Source organism: Spodoptera frugiperda, chromosome 31 (assembly GCF_023101765.2).
Source record: "Spodoptera frugiperda isolate SF20-4 chromosome 31, AGI-APGP_CSIRO_Sfru_2.0, whole genome shotgun sequence".
Taxonomy (NCBI): Eukaryota; Metazoa; Arthropoda; class Insecta; order Lepidoptera; family Noctuidae; genus Spodoptera; species Spodoptera frugiperda.
Window position 1 is genome coordinate 1,075,968 of NC_064242.1, and position 21,144 is coordinate 1,097,111.

Below are 21,144 nucleotides of genomic sequence, written 5' to 3' on the forward strand. Positions count from 1 at the left end.
CGTGACCACCGGGGCAGGCGCGCGACGTGTCAGCGGGCACAGGTAGTATTGGTGTAAAATATTGAGATGGTACAGAATATTATAGGTGAAAAGAAATATTAGTCAAGGAATAGGTTTTTTTATTTTTTACTTTATTTATCATTTACACAAAACAATAATACAACAATAACAAATAGCAACCAAAAAACCACTAAGGTTTAGATCCGTGCTATGGAATCTGCCTTAAATGTTGTAATATAAAGGTAGGTACAATCATTTTGCTTAAATAGGACTTAGGTAATATTCCTTAAGTTTACATTTTATATTTTTAGGTGTGAGACATTTTTTTACTTTGCGGGTATACAGGTATATAGGTATGACCGCTTTGTGTAATTCGCTTGAGGGTTTTTTAAATATTGTCAATAGGGGTTTTAACTTAGTTTCGTTTTAAAGTGCTTTATTAAGCTGTGTTATAATATTTTTTTTCTTTTCTTATCGATGGTTATTTACATTCTATAATACGGTAGTTTCTTACTAGTAAATTTTATACTTTTATCGAACTGTTAAAAATACTTCTTATTGATAAGTCAAAATAATTTAAATTTGACATTCGAAAATACCCGTAATTATGTACGTAAGAATGATTAATTCTATGTTTATGTTTATTTCTTACAACCAATCAGTCGGAGTATTTCTTGACACTTGCATTAAAATAAACAAACAGAAAAGTTTAACAAGGAAGCAATATTTCAATTCCTCATCAAAGTAGAAAACTCAACACTTAAAACGCTACCTGCTTGATAATGTTGTCCGCAAATTATTTAATTATATCAAGAAAAAGCAGATTACAGTTTCATTATTATTTATGGACGATTTCTATGCGCGTCACGTGTTGTACAACTAATTCGCGTGATGCGGACGGACGGACCGACATATTTATTAATCTTAGTACTGCCCACAGCTAATAATGTAGGGTGAAACGCATTTGTTGCACTTTTTATACATCACCGTTGATTGCTACCACTCAATTTATACACATTTTGAAAAATTGCTGTTTGAAAATTGTTTTTTTGATCGTTAGAATAGAAATTAGTTAGGTTGGCGAAGGAGGGTTTGTGTGGCAAAGTGGCAAAATCATTAAATGTCGTGGTACAGTTGAACACTAATTATAATTAAAGTAATAATGCATTAGCAGCTTTCATAAAAAATGTTTACTATATTTTTTTTATATCGTCACGCCTTTTATCCCCAAAGGGGTAGATAGAGGTGTACATTATGGCACGTAATACCACTATAAAATGTACACCATTTTTTACAATTTACATTGTAAGTCCCATGTAAAAGGGGGTGAGCCTATTGCCATATATCGGCCACATTTCCAGACTCCGTGCTACTACTGAGAAAATTTCGAAAGCCGAAAATTATTACCGGCAATACTTCGCCCGACCCGGGAATCGAACCCAAAACCCCTTGCCCGGCAGTCGCACTTGCAACCACTTGGCCAACGAAGCAGTGTTTATTATTTATTGACAAATAGTTTTGCAAACAAAATCAATATATTGAAGAAGCGTATACTTTACTTATTATTAGCTATTAAACATTATTTACCAAATTTTCTTAAAACAACTCCGAAACACCGAGTCCCCTTGAACATAATGAATTCTAACCTAACCCCTATTAGCAGGGGTATTACATTAAAGTGCACAAATACTCGTCGTTTGTTTTTCCATGCGTAAGTCCCCAGAACAACAGGGTTGGCAGGGGGCTATTTAGCCGCCAATGGAAAAGGCTAAGGTTGTCGGGGTTGCCAGCTTACGGGTGTCGTAATGTTGTTGTTACTGGCAACACTCGGGCCCTGGGGACTGTCCTGGACTGATGAGGTGTGGTGCAAGGAGTTGGAGACAGCGGTTGGTAACAGGTTGGTTTGTTGGTGAAGATCTAGTGACTTGGCGGAGAGAGAAACAGAGTGATCGATGTTATAATAATTTCTTAAAAAAATATATGGTGAGTATAGTTAGTAGTTACCTACAGGGAAAATGTTTAATGTTAATTGTTAAGAATGTGTGTAAGCCATGGCGTATCAAAAGTTGTTATAGTTAAACTAAGCAATGTCGTTAAAGTTGTACTTTAGGTAGCTAACATTATGAGGTTTCGGTTAATGCTGCAATAGCTGAATTTTGGTACAAAGATAAAAAAGGCGCAAAAGATTTTATTTGGGAAAAGCTACTAAATAAGAAGCGGTTGCAAGTAATAAGTTTTTAATTTATGAACAAATCTAATCACATCGTCGTGGAGATCCGCAACACCAGAGGAGACACACAGGTGCGTTGCCAGCCTTTTGAGCAGAAATACATTCTTTTCTTGAAGGTTTGAAAGTCGTATCGGTTCGGAAATACCTACCGCCGACGACAACTCAATCCACAGTTTGCTGTGCAGAAAGTTTCGTGAGAAGCGCACAGTTGTAGCCTGCCATCAAATCAATCTAAAGGTCCAACCATCTTCATATGTTATAGATATTAAAAATAAATATTTATTTATTTTAATTCAACAATTACACCAGTAGACAACCAATTAAAGTAACTGACATATTATTATACGTAGTAAATATAAGTCACATATCTAAAAACCTCAATAACTCAACCACTTGTACCACCCAAGGTCCATTTTCAATTACCCGATATTTGTAGAGCGGCCACAAGTGTCAGACACTGACGTTTAGTGTCGACACTCCATTGGGGACGTCCCTTATTGCTTTCTTGTTCTGTGGCATATTTGTGGTACTATTACAATATTGGCCGATGGATTTCAATGTCCATTGCTTGTTTTGTGTGTCGTGTTTGATTGTACACTGTTTTGAAGCGTCAATGGATTGTTAATAACAATGTTGGTGGAGTGTAGAGGTGTGCTGAGTAGTGGTTCTGGTAAAGTATTGTAAGATAAACATGTCATGCTTTTTGTTTCTTGAAGGGACAAGCAGAAGTGGTACTCCTTTTTGCATTTTTAGCTCTTTAGACGAAAGTTTTTTTTGGAGACAAGCTCGCTACTGCTTTCTAAAACCGCTGCAACTCCTGTAAGCCAAAATATATATGAGGTATAACCATGAAAACACCAGAACACTGAAGTTCGCGTTGCACTGTCTTGGGTCCCGTAACGAAATAAATCAGAAGATATTATTAGAGGAGAAGAAAAGAGTCTTTTCGTCAGTTATCAATGCTAGACATGGTCAGAATGGGCTTTGGGATTCTATTCTGCAAAAAATATTACAAGTTTAGTGTAATATTCGTACCTAATTTATTAATAATAGTGTAAAAAAATACGCCTAATATTTGTTTATTTATGTAATTTTCAAAAGCTTTTAAAAACAAAAAGCGTCTAATACAAAAACCATTGCAAATCACATTTGAAAAAGCGTGGTGACCTAAAAAACAATTTGTGTGTGTCCCCTGCTCACCCTCGCAGCGCATTATAGTAAAATGATTTGTAGGGTTGCTCTGCAAACTCAATAAACTTGATTGCTGCCCACCCTCCTACGGATTGCCTTGAAGATACTGTCTGGAGCTTTATTTTAATGACAGTTTTGATTTCTTTTGTTTTGACCTTGAGATAGAGGATATTGATTTTGTGGTTCGAAAGTAAACAGTGTAACATCCATTTTTATTTATGAAACCAGCTATAGTAGGAGGTAAGCACATTGAATTATTGTTAAGAATTATTGTTAAGAATTATTTAATTAAGAATGTGCTAGTAATTTTTGATAAGAGCAAAATTTAAACAAAGCTCTTTAAGTTGTAGTTTCATTGTAATTAATTGTTTTTTGTGAGTTCATCAGATCAGGTAGCAAATGATGTCTCGTTGAGGCGTTTTCGGGTTTTCCCGAAAATATTTCCGATCCGATAATGAAACCGATGCGATTAAAGATGTGTTTGTAGTAATGTCATGCTACAACATCGTTTAATGTTACTTTAGAAGTATATTCTAGACCTTCCCAACACTAAATCCATTATCATTTACCCCAAGGTATCTGATGGTGTGCCTTTTTTTTGTGAGCGGCGTATATCATCCGATGACTCTCGGCTTAGGTGAGGCGAGAGGGAGTGTAAGACACTTACTGATTAAAAACCACACCGTTCCTACTACTGGTTTTCGAACCGCAGCCCCGGTAAACCCGCTAGGTAGTCCGCAACTCCGGAGGAACGCAGATCTACGCGAGACACAATATATTTTCTATTGTGTGTTTCATAGAATTGGTTAAACCGGCAGTTTTTACAATACTAAATAACATCATTCCACAAAAACATATTATTATTCACACACAAAAGTATTAAATCACTACCTACAGCACATTTTTCCTAGGACCTAATTGATATTATTCGCACAATGTAATGTATATTGTAACCATGTAATATTAAGGTTGTTTTTCAAACGGGTGGTTGTTCCCCCAGTGGCCTAGTGCTAGAGGCGACAGGATATTGCGCCGGGCTTGCAGCTCGATGCTCGATGCTTGGCCATAATGTATTAATTCGCGATTCTCATTACAACGCGGATATTTGAGCTCGATAGTGCGATTGGCAAATACTATCCTATTTGGTTTTTGGTTGTATGATATAGAATCGTTTGGAATTAGGATTTTGTTCCGTACTCGTTTTTCTCTATTCGAAACTTGTAACGAGCACCTAGCTTCACTGACAGACTGACGGATAATTCAATTTGATATTTGAAACATGCCTAAATAAAGATTAATTAAAATAAATGCTTTGACTTTGTGTTTTTAGAAAAAGTGTTAATGTAAACCTACATGAAATAGGTACAAAATATAATAGTACCAGGCGCCACACTTCTCTGAAAGATTACACAAATATGAAGTCTGCAGTAAGTACGTACATACTTTATTTTTGTTATTGTATTACCCTGGAAGGTGACTCACAAACAATTAGGAAAATGTTAACGTTTCACTACATAAGTAATCGCTTAGTTAACCGGACGAATTTCTTAACAAAAACTACTACATTAATGATTCTAAGTTATTGTTTTGATATGAAAAATGTTTTTATTTATTCATACCTACCATACCTTAATTATACATATGAGTTAAGCAATACCTAGAACTCATACCGATACACCTTTGAGAACGTTTTAAGAAGGAATTATAATATGAGACCTAATTTTCTATCGAAATAAGGACGGGTATGGAGTAAATAGTTTACTCTGTCTATGTTGTTTCTTCTTCTTAGATATTTTGTGCAGAGACTGCACGGTTGGTGCGGTGGCTGAGCAACCGGCTGCCGTGCAACGTGTAGCGGCTTCGATTTCCGCACGGAGCAACTCTTGTTGTCATCTATAAATAGTTGTTTCGGGTCTGGGTGTCATGTGTTTGTGAACTTGTATGTTTGTAGACACACCTACTACATAGGAGACAATGGTGTGGGGCAATGTTGTTTTAGAAAAAAAAACTATTTCACATTGAAATATCTCTTTATTATGGTATAGGTAAGTAAATGAGCAGATACACCTGATGGTAAGCGATGAACAGCCCATGAACAGTTTGATGTGATGATTTTTTTCATAAACCAAACAATTTTAATATTGAGAACCTCAGAATACTTAAGTCTCAACTCTTGAATTGCAAAACCTGTCATTAAGATGACAGACAGACATTGTGCTTACTTGCATTAGATTTTTTACTGTCATAATGCATTTAGTGGCTTAATTGAAATAATTGCTTTGACTTTGAGCATAGGACATTGTGCTACGTCATTTGTTATTTACCAGAAGATGTTGACAGCAGAGATTAATCAGTACACCTGACATTTAATCACTGTGTTACTACATCCACAAAAGTAGAAAACTATCCTTTTTTTGAGAACTAGCGGCCCGCCGGCGACATTCATACCTGCTAAAACTTTATTTTCACAAAGTCAAAGTCAAGACAAATCGGTCCAGCCATTCTCCAGTTTTAGCTAGACCAACGTATAGCACTAGATAAATGAATAAATAATCTTTATTCAGAAACGTAAATATACAAAAATATTTTAGATCTCACATATTAAATTTGTATATACATAGATTTTGATGATCTACCTACAGACTTTAAGTAAGCGACCCGAGAACCTGAAAATTTCAGATCAGCAGTTACAATTGCGACCACATAGCAAGCGAAACAAATTGTTCTATTTTTTGTTTCTTAAGGTCAACTTTATTCCTAGCTTTTTTATTGAATAAGAGGCAAACAAACACATCTGATGGTATTTATTTGTTTGGTATATATGTGTTTATGTAATTATAGGTGTAAAATTAAGAGCACTATTCCCGCTGTCTTAAAAAAATTGTGGTTTTATATTTATATATCGTGTTACATATTTTGTATAAAACAAATAAATGATTTTATTATTATGTATTATCTTTCCCTATCTCCTTCATCACAAACTATACATTAAACGACTAATTTAAAAACGTATAAACAAGTGAGATACGATCAATATGTCATGGTGCTCATCATTTTGACGGGTTACCATCAATGCCAATACTGAGTGACATACATAACCCATACAATTATATGATTGTATGAACAAGATAGATGTACTATTCAGTTACCATTACTTTCAGATAGTTACACGTAAATCAATCGATGGAGAAACAATGTTGCTGCGAATGTGACATTGTCGAAATGGTCACGAATAAAAGTTAAGTGCAGAAGGTTTATCCTTGGTCGAGCTTGCCTGACATACTTATTGTTGTGATTTTTGGTATCTGATGCTTCATTCAAATATAAGCTTATGTATGTGTTAACGCACAATAATTATTTTTTGTTATTATAATTTTAATCGTTTTAGTTTTCGTATTATTTATGCAACATTAGTCTATACTAGTATTTTACAACTATTATTACATAAAATCAACGTAGAATTGCATATTTAGCAAAGTTCGTAGCCCCGGTTTACTTCACCTTCTGTACTTTCCTGTGTAGTACCAGAACACCATAATAGGACGTTCTCTACCAACTGTGCTGGATAAAAACCATACTGATATAGTGTGGGGTTCAAATTTTATTGGACCAATAATTCAATGGCTTCTGGCACGCTTTTGTTAATGCAATTATATTCTTTTATCGAAATGCGACAACAAAAACTTAGGTAGATGTGCGATGCCTGACGGAAAAGTGGATATGTAGATAAGACACACAGACTAAATTTAAAAACGTATTAAGAGCTTTTTGCAGTTAATGATTTCTTGCAATAAGCCGACGATTTATTATTATTTTTATTTATTTATTGTTTGTTTGTGAGCCTGATCAGTAGTCAGTTTACTACCTACAAGTAGATGATAGGCCTATTTATTCGTACCACTCTTGCCCGCAGCTAGGTGCTACTTTTATGTGTATCTTTCTAACTTACTTACAGGTACGCATTTTATTACCACTTATGTTATTTCCAATAGGAATTTCAGGACGAGATGCACTGTAACTTATTCGGTAAGTTTTGTTGTTAAGATTGATGATTGATCAATCAGTATCGATTTCATCGGACCCGAGGATCAAAACTGTGTCAGTTTTGATCACTCATTCACACACAGAACGTAATTAAGTATACCAATGAATTGATTAAACAATTCTCAACATGCACATTGCACACCCGCCTTGCACCAACCACGATGAAGCCATAAACAATTCCATAATCTTAAACTAACGACAAACAGACGAACGAACATTATGATAATGACAGAAATTGCAGTACACTTCATAAATAAACACTATAGCCCTGTAGTACATCAAAAAAGTGTATTAAATTGAATGGACTACCCAGCAGTGGTATGCGGGACCAACTCAAGACCTTTTACCGTATAATTTCCTCATAAAACATCATTACAGGGTTGACAAAAACTACCACCATTAAATGTGACAATGTACCTTTTAGTTTTTAAAGGGTTTGTGTTTGTTTTTACTTTTGATGGGGTTTTTTAAACTTATTGTAGTTATAGGATTGTATTCAGGGATAATTTATTTGTTTTTTAATGTCCTGTTGTATATTGCGCATTGTGTATTGAAAAGTTGATGTTTTGGTTGAAAAAGTTTCTGTTTTAAATAAAATGTGTAGCGGGACGTTTGATCGGGGAGTTGAATTTTATATTTTGTTTTTCTTGTGTTCTAAATAAGGTGTTAGGAAAGTAGAAGGAATTATTTTAGTGCTACTTTGTTGTGAAATACTAACATTTACTTAGAAGTATAATGGTTTCGATACTTAGTTATATTATTTGTAAGCTTACAATTTTCTAAGTGACACGATGAATCTTAGATCTGTTTGCGGTACTGTACTTGTGGCACTATACAATGTACATCCACTTTTCACCATTTGAGTTATAAGTCCCATGTAATAGAGGGGTGAGTCTATTGCCATATACCTACTGGGTACAATATCAAACACCGTACGGTAGGTACTGGGAATTTTTTGAAAAACAAAAGCGAAACACTAACGTCGAAAGATAAAAGCCTAGTAATAATTGCCCAATCTGGGAATCGCACTTGCGACCACTCGACCAACGAGGCAGTCGAATAGATTTTCATTTTCATGTAATAATAACACAAATCCACTTCCCAGCGCTCGTCCCACATACCCACATCGACGAAAATAAACATAAAAGTTGATAAAGCAAGAATATCGTTAACAAGTTGTCGTGAACCAATCACGGCGCGTTATTCGATCACAGAGTCGCAAGCGCTGCCAATTTTTGTCCAATCTCATGGATTTCCGGCGACGGCAGCGACTTCCGGTAGCGCGGAAACGAGCCGACACGACGGATATGTTCGCCAACATGTCGGGGCTGGAAGAATATTGTAGTAAAGCGAATCATTTCCTTTTTAAACTTGTCCGGCAGTTTGTGTTGATTCGATTGTGATTGTCCTGTACCCTTAGTATGAGTTTGCTTTAGGTTTAAAGTAATCGTAATGAGAGCGCGTTCGGTGCTCTGATTGGCCGGCTCTAATAAACTAACCAATCTGGTGGTAAATAGTGGTCCAAGTTTGATCATCGACTTATGTAGAATGTCTTTTAATAACTCATTGTAGAGCTAATTTCATTTCTATGTTGGTGATAAAGTTAATTTCTGTGTTGAGAAAAGTAACACATTACGTTTTTGTTCGAATTCATTTTTTTCAGCAGTAGTAAATATAGGACAAGCACGCCACAATCTCCCAAAACATGATCTACAGTTGATACGACCATAAAAACATCGAAACACTTCAGTCCGTCGTGTCACAGGGACATGAATGACTGTCTAGGATCCTCCACCGAAATAAATCAGAACATATTATTATTGTAGAAGAAAAAGAAAACGTTAGTTTCCACTCGCAGCAGTGTAAGTATGTATAATATCGTAGTTGTTAGTATTTATTTAATTTGAACATTAGTATCAGTTTCCATTCAAGGTAAATAAAGATTTAAAATTTACCTTTGTTGACTTCACATAATAACTGACATTTCTTACTTACATTTCCATAGAAGTGATTACTTGTAAAAATAAAAATTAATGTATTTTTCCAAGTTCTAGCAAGGTCAGGTTACACCAGTATATTAGCGGTTACATAGAGCTAATGATAATGGCTGGACATATTAGTAGGACACGAACGCTTGGGTTAATGTGTCGGTAACCAAGGTGAACTAAATGGTGGCAAATTATGGGAATCTGTACTCTTTAGTTTTTTTTATGGAATAAGCCGGTAAACGAGCAGACGTATCATCTGATGGTAAGCAATCGCCGCCGCCCTTGGACACTGACTTGAAACACCAAAGGCGTTGCAAGTGCGTTGCCGGCCTTTTTGCGGTTAGGAATCCAAGGATTGTTGGGGAATCGGGGATGGGGAAGATTGGGAAGGGGGGAAATTGGGCCTCCGGTAACCACACAATTAAATATAACGAAAGCTTTGTTTCATTTAAGTGTGTATGTGTAAGTGGCTTAGGTTAAATGTTGTAAGACCATGTTGCTTAAAAAGTGCAATGAGCTAAATCAAAGCAAATAAAGTTCAAATTGCTTTATCAAACAGGCAAGTTAATAAGCTACCTGTTTTATATTGATCTAGCGTTATATTCGTAGTAAACTGGTCGGCCGGTTGTAGTATGCCAATTGGAAAATCTGAAAGAGCAACTGAAATAAGATACGTTACGTGCGACTATTATCCTGATCCGGAGCTGTGGACTACCAAGCGGATTTACCGGGGCTCTAGCTCATAAAGCAGAAGTAGGAACGGGCTGGTTTTAGTCAGTAAGAGTCTGACACTCCCTCTCGCCTCGCCTAAGGCGGGAGAAAATATTAGATGATTTTCCTCTCTTAAAAAAAGTGTTACTATTATGTGTACCTAAAAGTAAATACCTAATACAAAAAATACATACTTTACAACTTCAAACAAAACACTCAAGAGTTAAACAATTCAATCCGAAGTACTTTCTAAACAAAAACAACATGAAAATGTGAACCAAAAACAAAATCTCACATGCGGAGAATTTTCACCAATCTGTGAACATCAAGTTTCGATCAAAAGTTGTCAAAATACATGGTTTTATACGTGTCTATTCTGTTTACATTACTTATTTATTTACTATGACAAAAGTCAATGTCAACTGTCAATGTTCTTAGTTTAGTACCTTTATTAAATAATAGATGACACTGTGCCGTGACGTCATTTTCTACATGGCGATGTTAAGAGTCTCCGTCAATATATGACCTGAGCAGTGTTTTATGCAATAAATTGTCTTACTCTGGACACGATTGTTTTATTTCTCACGAGATATTTTTGGGACGTGAACAAGTGGTCCTTCGAGCCGGATGAAGGACTGGTGTGCATCGTCTTCCTGTGGACGTAGGGTTGCATGGTCAACCTGCCGCGAGTGTAACGTCAGCGCGGGCAGCATCGGCGGATCGTATAAGTTTGGCGCTTACGCGTATATGTACAAGTGGTACACAGCGGTCGGCGGTGGTTCCTGTTGGCGTGCGCGGCAGCTGCGGTGCGGGGGGAGGAGTACCCCGCATATCATTGCGACGAGCTACGTAAAAGTGAGTGACAGTGAAGTGATGTGATACGAGGACAAACTGTGAGTATGTACTTTATAATATCAAAGTGACTAAATTAATACATTGAGACTTAACCATAACAGGCAAATTTAGACCTTATTAACTTAGAAAAATTTACTTAACAATTTGGACTTAGAATAATTTCGATAAAAAGTGAACTACGGGGAACCTATGCCCGATTTTGCAGCGAAGTGTAATAAGTTCAAAGACTTGTGATTTTTTACGTGTTGACTACGGACTTAGCATAACTTTCCAGAACAGTTTGTGTAAAGTACTTTGTTTATTTATATCAACATGGAAGCGTTGAGTAATTTACAATTTAATCTAGAGTCTACTATCAGTAAAGCAAGGTCTAATTTTAAGAAATCACCTAAGGAGCGACTAACCAGTTCTTATATAGAAACTAGACTAGAAAATTTAGAAGCTAACTGGTCAGCCTTTTTTGAAACTCATAGGAAAATTGTGTCATCTGTTAAGTCTATTGATTACGAAAAATCTGAATATAACATAAAAAACACTTATGAGACTACGGAAGAATTATTTACTGAGTATAAAACAGAGTTGAAGGAAGCATTGAAAAAAATTGTTTGTTCGGATAGTTCAGCTAAAGTACTTGAATCTTCTGCGAAAGGTTCTAAAGAGATATGTTCTGTGAAATTGCCTAAGATTGAATTGCCTATGTTTACTGGAAGTTATTCTGAATGGATTAGTTTTAGAGATTTATTTAAATCCTTAATACACGATAATAGTGCACTTGACGACGTTCAAAAATTGCACTATTTGAAATCACATTTGTCTGGAGAGGCTGAAGGTCTTTTACGGCACATCCCTATTACTAGTAGTAATTATGCAACCTGTTGGAGTAAATTAGAGAATCGCTATAACAATAAAAAATATTTAGCTAATTGTATAATTAAACGTTTTATGAGTCAAAAATATATTGTAACAGAATCTTCTAGTGCTATTAAGGAGTTATTAGATACTTCTAATGAATGTTTGCATGCTTTGGGAAATTTAGGCATAATGGTTGAGCATTGGGATGTTATAGTTATTTACGTATTGAGTTTAAAACTAGATACTGAGTCACGTAAACAATGGGAAATGAAAATTAGTGATTGTTCAGACGAATTGCCTACAATGAATCAGTTCAAATCTTTCCTTGAACAAAGATTTCGGTCTTTGGAATTTTTAGATAACAAAGGTCAAGGTCGTCAGTTCAATCGTAATGTGCCAGTTAAGTCACTTCATGTATCGACTATATTGTGTATATTTTGTCAGGATAACCACAAGCTTGCTAATTGTAAAAAGTTCGCCGGTCTCGATATTGATAAGCGTCGTAATTTTGTCCAAACAAACGGTTTATGTTATAATTGTCTAGGGGCAAATCACTCCGTATATGCATGCCGCCAGTCCACTAGATGTCATATATGTAAAAAGAAGCATCATAGTCTTCTTCATCTCAAAAATGTCTCCAAATCAGGTGGTGATAGTAACAAACCTGATCAAGTTGCAGAAAGCAGTGTGTCTGCTGTTGCCACTTCAAACCAGAGTAATTCCACTAATATTGTAAGTTGTTTTGCTAATAGTCATAGCCAAATATTATTGGCTACTGCGCTGATTGCAGCGGAATCAAAGAGCGGTACTGCTATAGTATTAAGATCTCTGTTAGACCAGGGATCTCAGGCTTCCTTTGTGACGGAGTCCGCAGTCCAGCTCTTAGGTCTCAAAAGAGTACCAACTAAAGGTTCAATTTCAGGTATAGGTTGTGATCAAGACCAATCAACAATTTCATTAAATTCGATGGTTCTCATTAAGGTAAAATCACGCGTTGACCCTAGTTTTATTATCACGGTTAAGGCTTATGTTTTAAAGAAATTGACGACTATTTTACCGGAAAGGAAAGTTATGGCAAACGTTTTGACTACAATCTCGTCTTTGACTTTAGCAGATCCTTCGTTCGATACTCCGAACAAGATTGATTTGCTTTTAGGTGCTGAAGTTTATGGCCAGATTTTGTTAGAAGGTTTAATCAGAGGTTCACCTGGTCAACTCATCGCACAAAATACAAGACTAGGATGGATCTTGTCTGGTCAAGTAGGTGAAATCAATCAAAGCGAGACATGCCACAATACAGTCGTCACATTGCATTCTACTCTCACAGATGAGAATACACTCCTCAAACAATTCTGGGAACTAGAAGCTGAACCCAAAGGCGTTAACGACAAGGTCTACTTGACCCCAGAAGAACAAAGGTGTGAAGAGATATTTAAGGGCACGACCAAACGAGATGAATCTGGTCGCTATATTGTGCATATGCCCTTCAGGTCAAGCGATCCTGCTTGTAAATATGGTGGATCAAAAGACATTGCTCTTAAACGCTTTTTAACCTTAGAAAAGCGATTTCTAAGGAATCCAGAGTTCAAGGCTCAGTATTCAGCTGTTATCAATGAATATATAGCTCTTAATCATATGGATATAGTACAAGATAGGGATAAAGAAGGTTGTGTGTACCTACCTCATCATGCCGTCATCCGTAATGAAAAAAGTACAACAAAGGTGCGCATCGTGTTTGATGCATCATGTGTAGGTAGCAACGGGGTATCTCTTAATCACGATTTAATGGTGGGTCCTCCTCTACAACCTGAACTTCGTCATATTATCATGCGGTGGCGTTGTGAACCTATCTGTCTGGTCGCGGACATCGTCAAGATGTACCGACAGATTAGGGTGTGCAATGATCACACAGATTTTCAGCGCATATTGTGGCGTGAGAATCCAGATGACGAAATTCAGGTGTTACGTCATTTGCGAGTAACGTTCGGAACATCATCGGCGCCTTACCTGGCGGTAAGATCATTGCAGCAGTTAGCTCAGGACGAAGGCGCTGAATTTCCTTTAGCAAAGAACCGCGTTCTTTCAGACTTCTACATGGATGACCTTATGACGGGCTGTCAAACCATAGAAGAAGGTGTAGAGATATACAAGCAGATATCGGAGCTACTTAAACGTGGAGGGTTTCAGCTCCAAAAGTGGGCTAGTAATAACAAAGAATTATTGAGATTAATTGAAGACGGTCAACAAATACCACAAACACAAGGGAACATGGAACTAAAAACGGATGCAATTTCAAAAATATTAGGTTTAACGTGGGACAAAGACAATGACGAGTTCGTTTATACTATTCAGCTTAATGAGCTAGATTTGCCAGTTACGAAGCGTAAGGTTATTTCGGACATAGCGCGACTATTCGATCCCCTCGGATGGTTAGCACCGATAATCATCACTGCGAAGGTGTTCATTCAACGAATATGGATGACTGGGATCGAATGGGACGCAGAACTACCTGCACCATTGCTAAAAGAGTGGCTTGACTTTCGGAAGAACCTTTGTAACCTTGTTAAGTTTCGTCTGCCTCGTTGGATCAACTCTAGCAAAGAGAACAGGGTTCTAGAATTGCATGGCTTTTCAGACGCATCCAATGTAGCATACGCCGCGGTGGTATACGTTCGCATCATTGATAGAGAAGGACAAATTCATACAACCTTGGTGACTTCAAAAACCAGGGTTGCTCCTGTTAAGCAGGTATCAATCCCTCGTTTAGAGCTCTGTGGAGCTGTCTTACTAGCAAAACTTCTTCAAGAAGTCGCTTCAACTCTAGAAGTTCCCAAACAGCACTTATATGCGTGGACAGACTCCTCCGTCGTATTGGCGTGGTTAAGCAGCCACCCTAGTCGGTGGAAAACGTTCATCGCGAATCGTGTTTCCGAAATACTTACCATTATGGATAGAAGTCAGTGGTCACATGTGTTGTCGTCGGAAAATCCAGCAGATTGCGCATCTCGGGGAGTTAGCCCTTCTGAATGTAGCGACCTGCAACTCTGGAAAAGAGGTCCGGTATGGTTACAGAATGAAAAAATAGACTATAATAGAGGAAATATACAAGAAACTACGTTAGAAGAAAGAAAGATAAAAAGAAAATGTCATGCAACTGCAGTAGAATTTGATGACAGTCTATTAACTAGATTTTCTAAGTTCAGTAGGTTAATAAGAGTAATAGCTTATTGTAGAAGGTTTCTACGAATGAAAGAATCAGAACGTAATAAAATTAAAATAACTACTTGGCTAACTACAAAGGAATTAAATGAAGCTGTACTTACCTGTATCAAACTCTGTCAACTCCAGTCCTTTAGTGATGAAATAGAATCTGTGAAAAAGAACCGTAAATTAAATAAGGGTAGTAGACTTACCTCGTTGAGTCCTTTTCTTGACGATGACGGGATCTTAAGAGTTGGCGGCCGCTTGCACCGGGCTTCGATTGATGAGAATATGAAGCATCCCATTTTAATTCCTCACAAATCACACTTTACCAATCTTTTGATTGCAGAGGCTCACGAGAGAACTTTGCATGGCGGGCCGCAATTGATGTTGAATTACTTAAGATCCAAATACTGGATAATCAATGCAAAGACTCTCGTTAGGCAACATGTTCATAAGTGTGTAATCTGTATTCGCCATTCCACACAAACACATCAACAAATGATGGGTCAGTTACCGAAAGCCAGGGTGTCTGTTCAGAAGCCTTTCCAATGCAGTGGTGTGGATTACGCAGGTCCAATCAGCATCCGAAGCTCTAAAGGTCGTGGTCATCACTCCACTAAGGGTTACATATGTTTATTCGTCTGCATGTCCACTCGAGCCATTCACCTCGAGGTTGTCAGCGACATGACTTCTCAGAGTTTTATTGCGTCTTTTAAGCGTTTTGTAGCCAGACGTGGCCGAGTATTGGACCTGTGGAGTGATAACGGGACCACATTTGTTGGTAGTGCAAAAGAATTGCGACAACTATTCAATGCTGAAAGGTCTGTGGTAGCTTCCGAGATAGCGGATTTCCTTTCTATGAATGGTACGACATGGCATTTCATACCTCCCCATGCTCCAAACTTTGGAGGATTGTGGGAGGCGGGTGTCAAGTCCACGAAGCACCATTTAAAGAGAATTATAGGCACCAGCACATTGACATTTGAAGAAATGACAACTGTGCTGGCTCAAATTGAGGCCTGCCTAAACTCGAGGCCTATCTCTCAGCTTTCTAATAATCCAGAGGATTCGTGTCCATTGACGCCTGGACATTTTCTCGTGGGTGAACCTCTGATAACTGTACCTGATGTTAATTATGAAAATTCATCTGTTAGTAATCTGAAGCGGTGGCATCTTACTCAAAAAATGCTTCAAAATTTCTGGCGTAGATGGTCACTAGAGTACTTAACTCAATTGCAGCACCGATATAAATGGACAGATTGTAAGCCTGAACCTGAGATTGGAGACATAGTTCTGGTGAAGGAGGATGGTCTTCCACCCGCTAGATGGCTATATGGTATCATTACAAATAAACATCCAGGTTTGGACAATATTACTCGCGTGGTAACAATACGGTGTAAAAATAATGAGATTAAAAGACCTATATCTAAATTAATTATCTTACCTGTCAATACTTAGTTATTGTTTATCACTTTATTGATGAAATTTATATATTATTACATAAAGCATGAACTTGTATTGTAGATATAAGGCCCTAGATTTAGATTGTAATGGGTAATCGAAAACGAATTAATTTAAGTTAATATTGTCATGTTTTGGTTGATGGACAGAGCCGTCCATGGTGGGCGGAATGTCTATTCTGTTTACATTACTTATTTATTTACTATGACAAAAGTCAATGTCAACTGTCAATGTTCTTAGTTTAGTACCTTTATTAAATAATAGATGACACTGTGCCGTGACGTCATTTTCTACATGGCGATGTTAAGAGTCTCCGTCAATATATGACCTGAGCAGTGTTTTATGCAATAAATTGTCTTACTCTGGACACGATTGTTTTATTTCTCACGAGATATTTTTGGGACGTGAACAATACGAGACATGGAAATATTCATCGTTTGATGGCTTCGCGTGGCGTGGTGCCACCAACTTTTTCATTTTACTTGAAAGTTAGGAGATTGAAACAATAACAGGGGACTGACGAACCGAATCCCAGGGGAGAGCGTCTTGCGTAGCGGGTGGGGTGCTACTGCTCGGGAATTGCGGGCGGATTTTCTTTTAACTTTTGTAAGTTATTTACTTCGTTGATATTGATTTGTAGTAGTTGAATAGACGAAGATCGAAGTTTAGTGGTATATCATTGAATCACCTGTAGCTGAAGCTTGAAGAAACGTGTCAGAAAAGCCATATTGCTATACCCAGTAGCGGTTAACTGTTACATATTTTCCAAAATATTTTCGGATCGTAGTTGTTTAGTTTTGGTTTCAGCATTTTGTATATATATACATATTTATATTTTTAAGACACATTTTATGACTTCATACACGGCATCCAGTTCAGCTGGAGGGCTTGCGTGCTTGGAGGAGGGTTTTATATCAAGTGACGCAGTGTACCAGATTAAACACGACCTTCAGTAATGAAGAGAAGGACTCAGAAGAAATTCAATGCATTTTTCAAGTAATTTCCAACCCGCTCACACAGCGCCCCTACCTCGCACAGTATATTGATTGGATTTAGCGAATTCAATATAGATGTTATATTGTATCAAAATTGATGGTTATTTGCTTATCAAATACTTTCCTTTGTCGTGCCTTTGTCATTCCTCTGATAACTGACTTAAAGATTGAATAAAACGCGGTGTTCGTAATTTTATGATGATTTCTGTTTTCAGGATATTTGATTATGAACGTTTATTTTGTATTGACGATTTTTGTTATGGAAGTATTTTGGTATTACAATGAGGTTCTCTATAAGAATGTATAGTGTAAAACCAAATGAAGCGGCCATTGTTTACAGAAAGTTACGTTCAATCTTTCATAGGTCTTTTATGTTATACCTAGGCAGCCTTAATTCAAGATTCAAAGCATACGTCATAATAATTTCAACTCAGCGTTGATAGTTCTAATTACAAGCACAACCTACCTAATTAATGCTATTTCAGTTTAATAGGCTGAAAAAATCATTCTTCTTTTTGTTAATTTTTAAGTAAAATCCACAGTTATATCTAATGTTCTTTATAAAGTACATATTTCTAGACTTCATTATCTTTAAAGCAACACCTACAAAGCACAGCACACCTTCACAAATAGAAGACAACAACAAAAAACTAAAAACGCAAACTTGTAACAGGATCTTGGTACATTTACGAAAACATATCATTACTGCATCGTGCTAATATCACGAAATGTACTTACAGAAGGTTTATTTTTTCCAGATTTAACTTAGACAAGGTCAGGATTCGAAGATAATAAGACGTTGCGGTCGGTGGGGGCAAAAAGTCGGCCATTATACGGAAGTTGAGTGATCCTCATTATATCGTTGAGACGAATGACAGTTCGCTGTATCCGCCCACAGATAATTTAGATCTGCTCTTTTTCATGGAGCCTGCTTTAGGTCGGAGGCTTTTTGACTGTATTTTTAAGGTGTTAGTGAGTTTGTAAAAGTAAAAGACAAAATTAAGTAAATGTATAATATGTAGATACTTTTTGTTAAGCATGAATAAGACTTATTTAGTTGTTTGGAGTAGCTCATTTTCATCACCAGCTCGTTATCGTCCACTGTTCAACGTTGGCCTCTTCAATACCACAAATAGTTTGTGATCTATGCTATGTTATTAAGATATATATGCTTAAAGGTTTAAATATTTAATGATAACGTAAATTATTCCTTAGTAACGATTTTGTATTCAAAACAATTGCTAAGGATTGGGTGAAGCAATCATTAAATTACTCTGAGTACGACGGTAAGAGATGCTGCTTTTGGCAAATGGCAGAAGTAATTAAGTAAAAATAATAGGCGACAGAAAACATTTTATGTGTGAAGGAGTGAGTGACGGATGCGTAGTTATTTTGCTGGAGTTTTAATAAATGTTACAAAGTGATCTTAATTATAAAAGATGTAACATTTCAACTTAGTATTTAATGACGTTTCTACTCAGATTTAGTGAGAGTAGATCACCAAATAATATGCTACCGTGCAACAGTTTTTGTGAACATCAGAAAAAACTAATCACTTCTGCTTTTTGAAGATGATTTATTGATATTAATGTTGTTTATTTTTTAATGTTACGTGAAATATAGTTAGAAAGTAGAGTATTTATACCAATCACTTTCTCTCCACATTTTAAATTTCTGATAGTATCGCGTAACTAAAAATTAAGGTATACGGCAGCATCTTTCATTTAAAGTATGTACACTTAAGTCTGTTGCGTGAGGTTTGTGTCAGTAGTAATTTCTGTAAGTCTGGATCTAAAAGTGCCCATTCCATGGTCAAATGAATAATTTCATACGCCGTACTCAGAGTCATTTAATGTTTACTTAACCCAGTCCTTAGCAATTGTTTTCGGAACAAAATTATTACTAAGGAATAGTTTAAGTAATCTTTAAATGTCTCTAAGTACGGCAGTTAGTCTATGACTGAGATGATCACGCCTATCTACCGTCCCGGATGTAGGAGACTATGTTGTATCATAATACCATAAAAGTTGTTACTAAACAAAGAATTGAATATTATTGAAGCATTAGGAAAGATATATTTGTCTTTGTAGAAACCATTCAATGTGTTTCATTTACTGGGAACATTTGAAAATAAGTATTTATGATTATTATCATCAACATAATCAGCATGCTTCCACTGTTTTACATAGGCCTCTTCAATGGCACGCCACTGAGCTAGATCTCCAGTTCTACACATCCAACCACTACCAGCCACATTAATAAGTATTAACTTAACCGAATCGAAGACTGAGACCTCAAACTCAACAGTCACAACCAAAAAGGCAACATTTCTTCAATTAAACTTCAATCAGTACTAAAGCCTATTTTCCCAAGTCTTTTTAATATCGAAAATGGCAAAGTAGCTACCTATATATATGTTACAGCCAAAGTAATAAATCTTGATATTATATATACTGTCTAGCAATTATATATAACGTCTACTCAATTTAGATAAAGTGATAAATGACACAAAATTAATCACATTAACTAGCAATTTTATATACTATCTTCGAAGACTTGGATAATGTAATAAAACGAGCAGCATGCAAACAAACATGCCATACAGCAGGCAGGGTTTCTGTCATGGCTCCGGCGCTGCGGGCCTTCGGCGGCCCCACGCGTGCTAATCATCGCAGACGGCTTTCGCTCACCACCGCAGCTTCGGCTTGTTGGCCGGCTTCGCCGGCCAGCCTCAGCCGCGGTGGCTCGCTAGCAGCCTCCTGCTCCTCAGCCCGCGCCCCGCCTTGCTCCTACGCGCCTACGCGATTTTAAATTACACTCTAGGGGTAGGACAAACAAGACTATGTGGAGTCGGTTTTGTAGCAATTCGGTTTTGTCACTAACTTTTGTTACATAGCATATTAAATTAACCAACATTATTATTTAATTGTTACAGAAACTTTAGCAAATTAGTTTGATCGGGATTATGTATAGGGCACTACAAGTTCTCTACCACCACTTCCTACATAAGTTATTAGGCCTACTAACGTTATGCGAATCAAATTAGTCTTTATGCCAAAACAAATTAGTCTTTGATCTTAAAGATTAATTTTTATTCTTACAAGTTATTCTTACAAGTAAAAGTCTTGTGACATTTTGAGTTACAAATGTATTATTACTTTGACTAACTTGGACTCCCTATTATGAATAATATCCAGCCAAAGTGATTAATTTATTACATTGTCTAGTGAATTTGGCATTTTTATACGATTATTTATAATAACCAGTCATTATGAATAATTGCTATTTAATCACTCTGACTGTAACATATACATTTATCGCGAGAGTTACATCAGAAACGGGTCGCTAGTATAAATTGCATCGCATTCGCGGACCCGTGTGATTGTCGCGTGACACACGGACGGATAAGTCGAGAAGTAAAATGTAAATATATTCCGTTTGTTGGTGAGCGACGATAGATTTAATTTATCGTTTCATTACGTGAGGAGTTACTGTAGATTTGTTTGAAATGTCGCGTATGATGTATTAGATATGAGAGGAGCATAATATCACAGTTGTTTTTGTACAGATGGTGGACAGAAGTGGAAATAGTCGCTTGATGAGAATAACGTTA

At 36.7% G+C, this 21,144-nt stretch overlaps 1 protein-coding gene across 1 annotated transcript; it reads left to right on the forward strand.

The window, feature by feature from the left end:
* Positions 1-1,805: 1,805 nt before the first annotated feature.
* On the forward strand, positions 1,806-15,460 carry LOC126912862 (uncharacterized). The gene is made up of 4 exons (XM_050707173.1): positions 1,806-1,897; positions 12,624-12,793; positions 12,983-14,619; positions 15,422-15,460. Exons 1-4 carry the CDS (start codon positions 1,806-1,808, stop codon positions 15,458-15,460), a joined length of 1,938 nt encoding a protein of 645 aa, XP_050563130.1.
* The last annotated feature ends 5,684 nt before the right edge of the window (positions 15,461-21,144 follow it).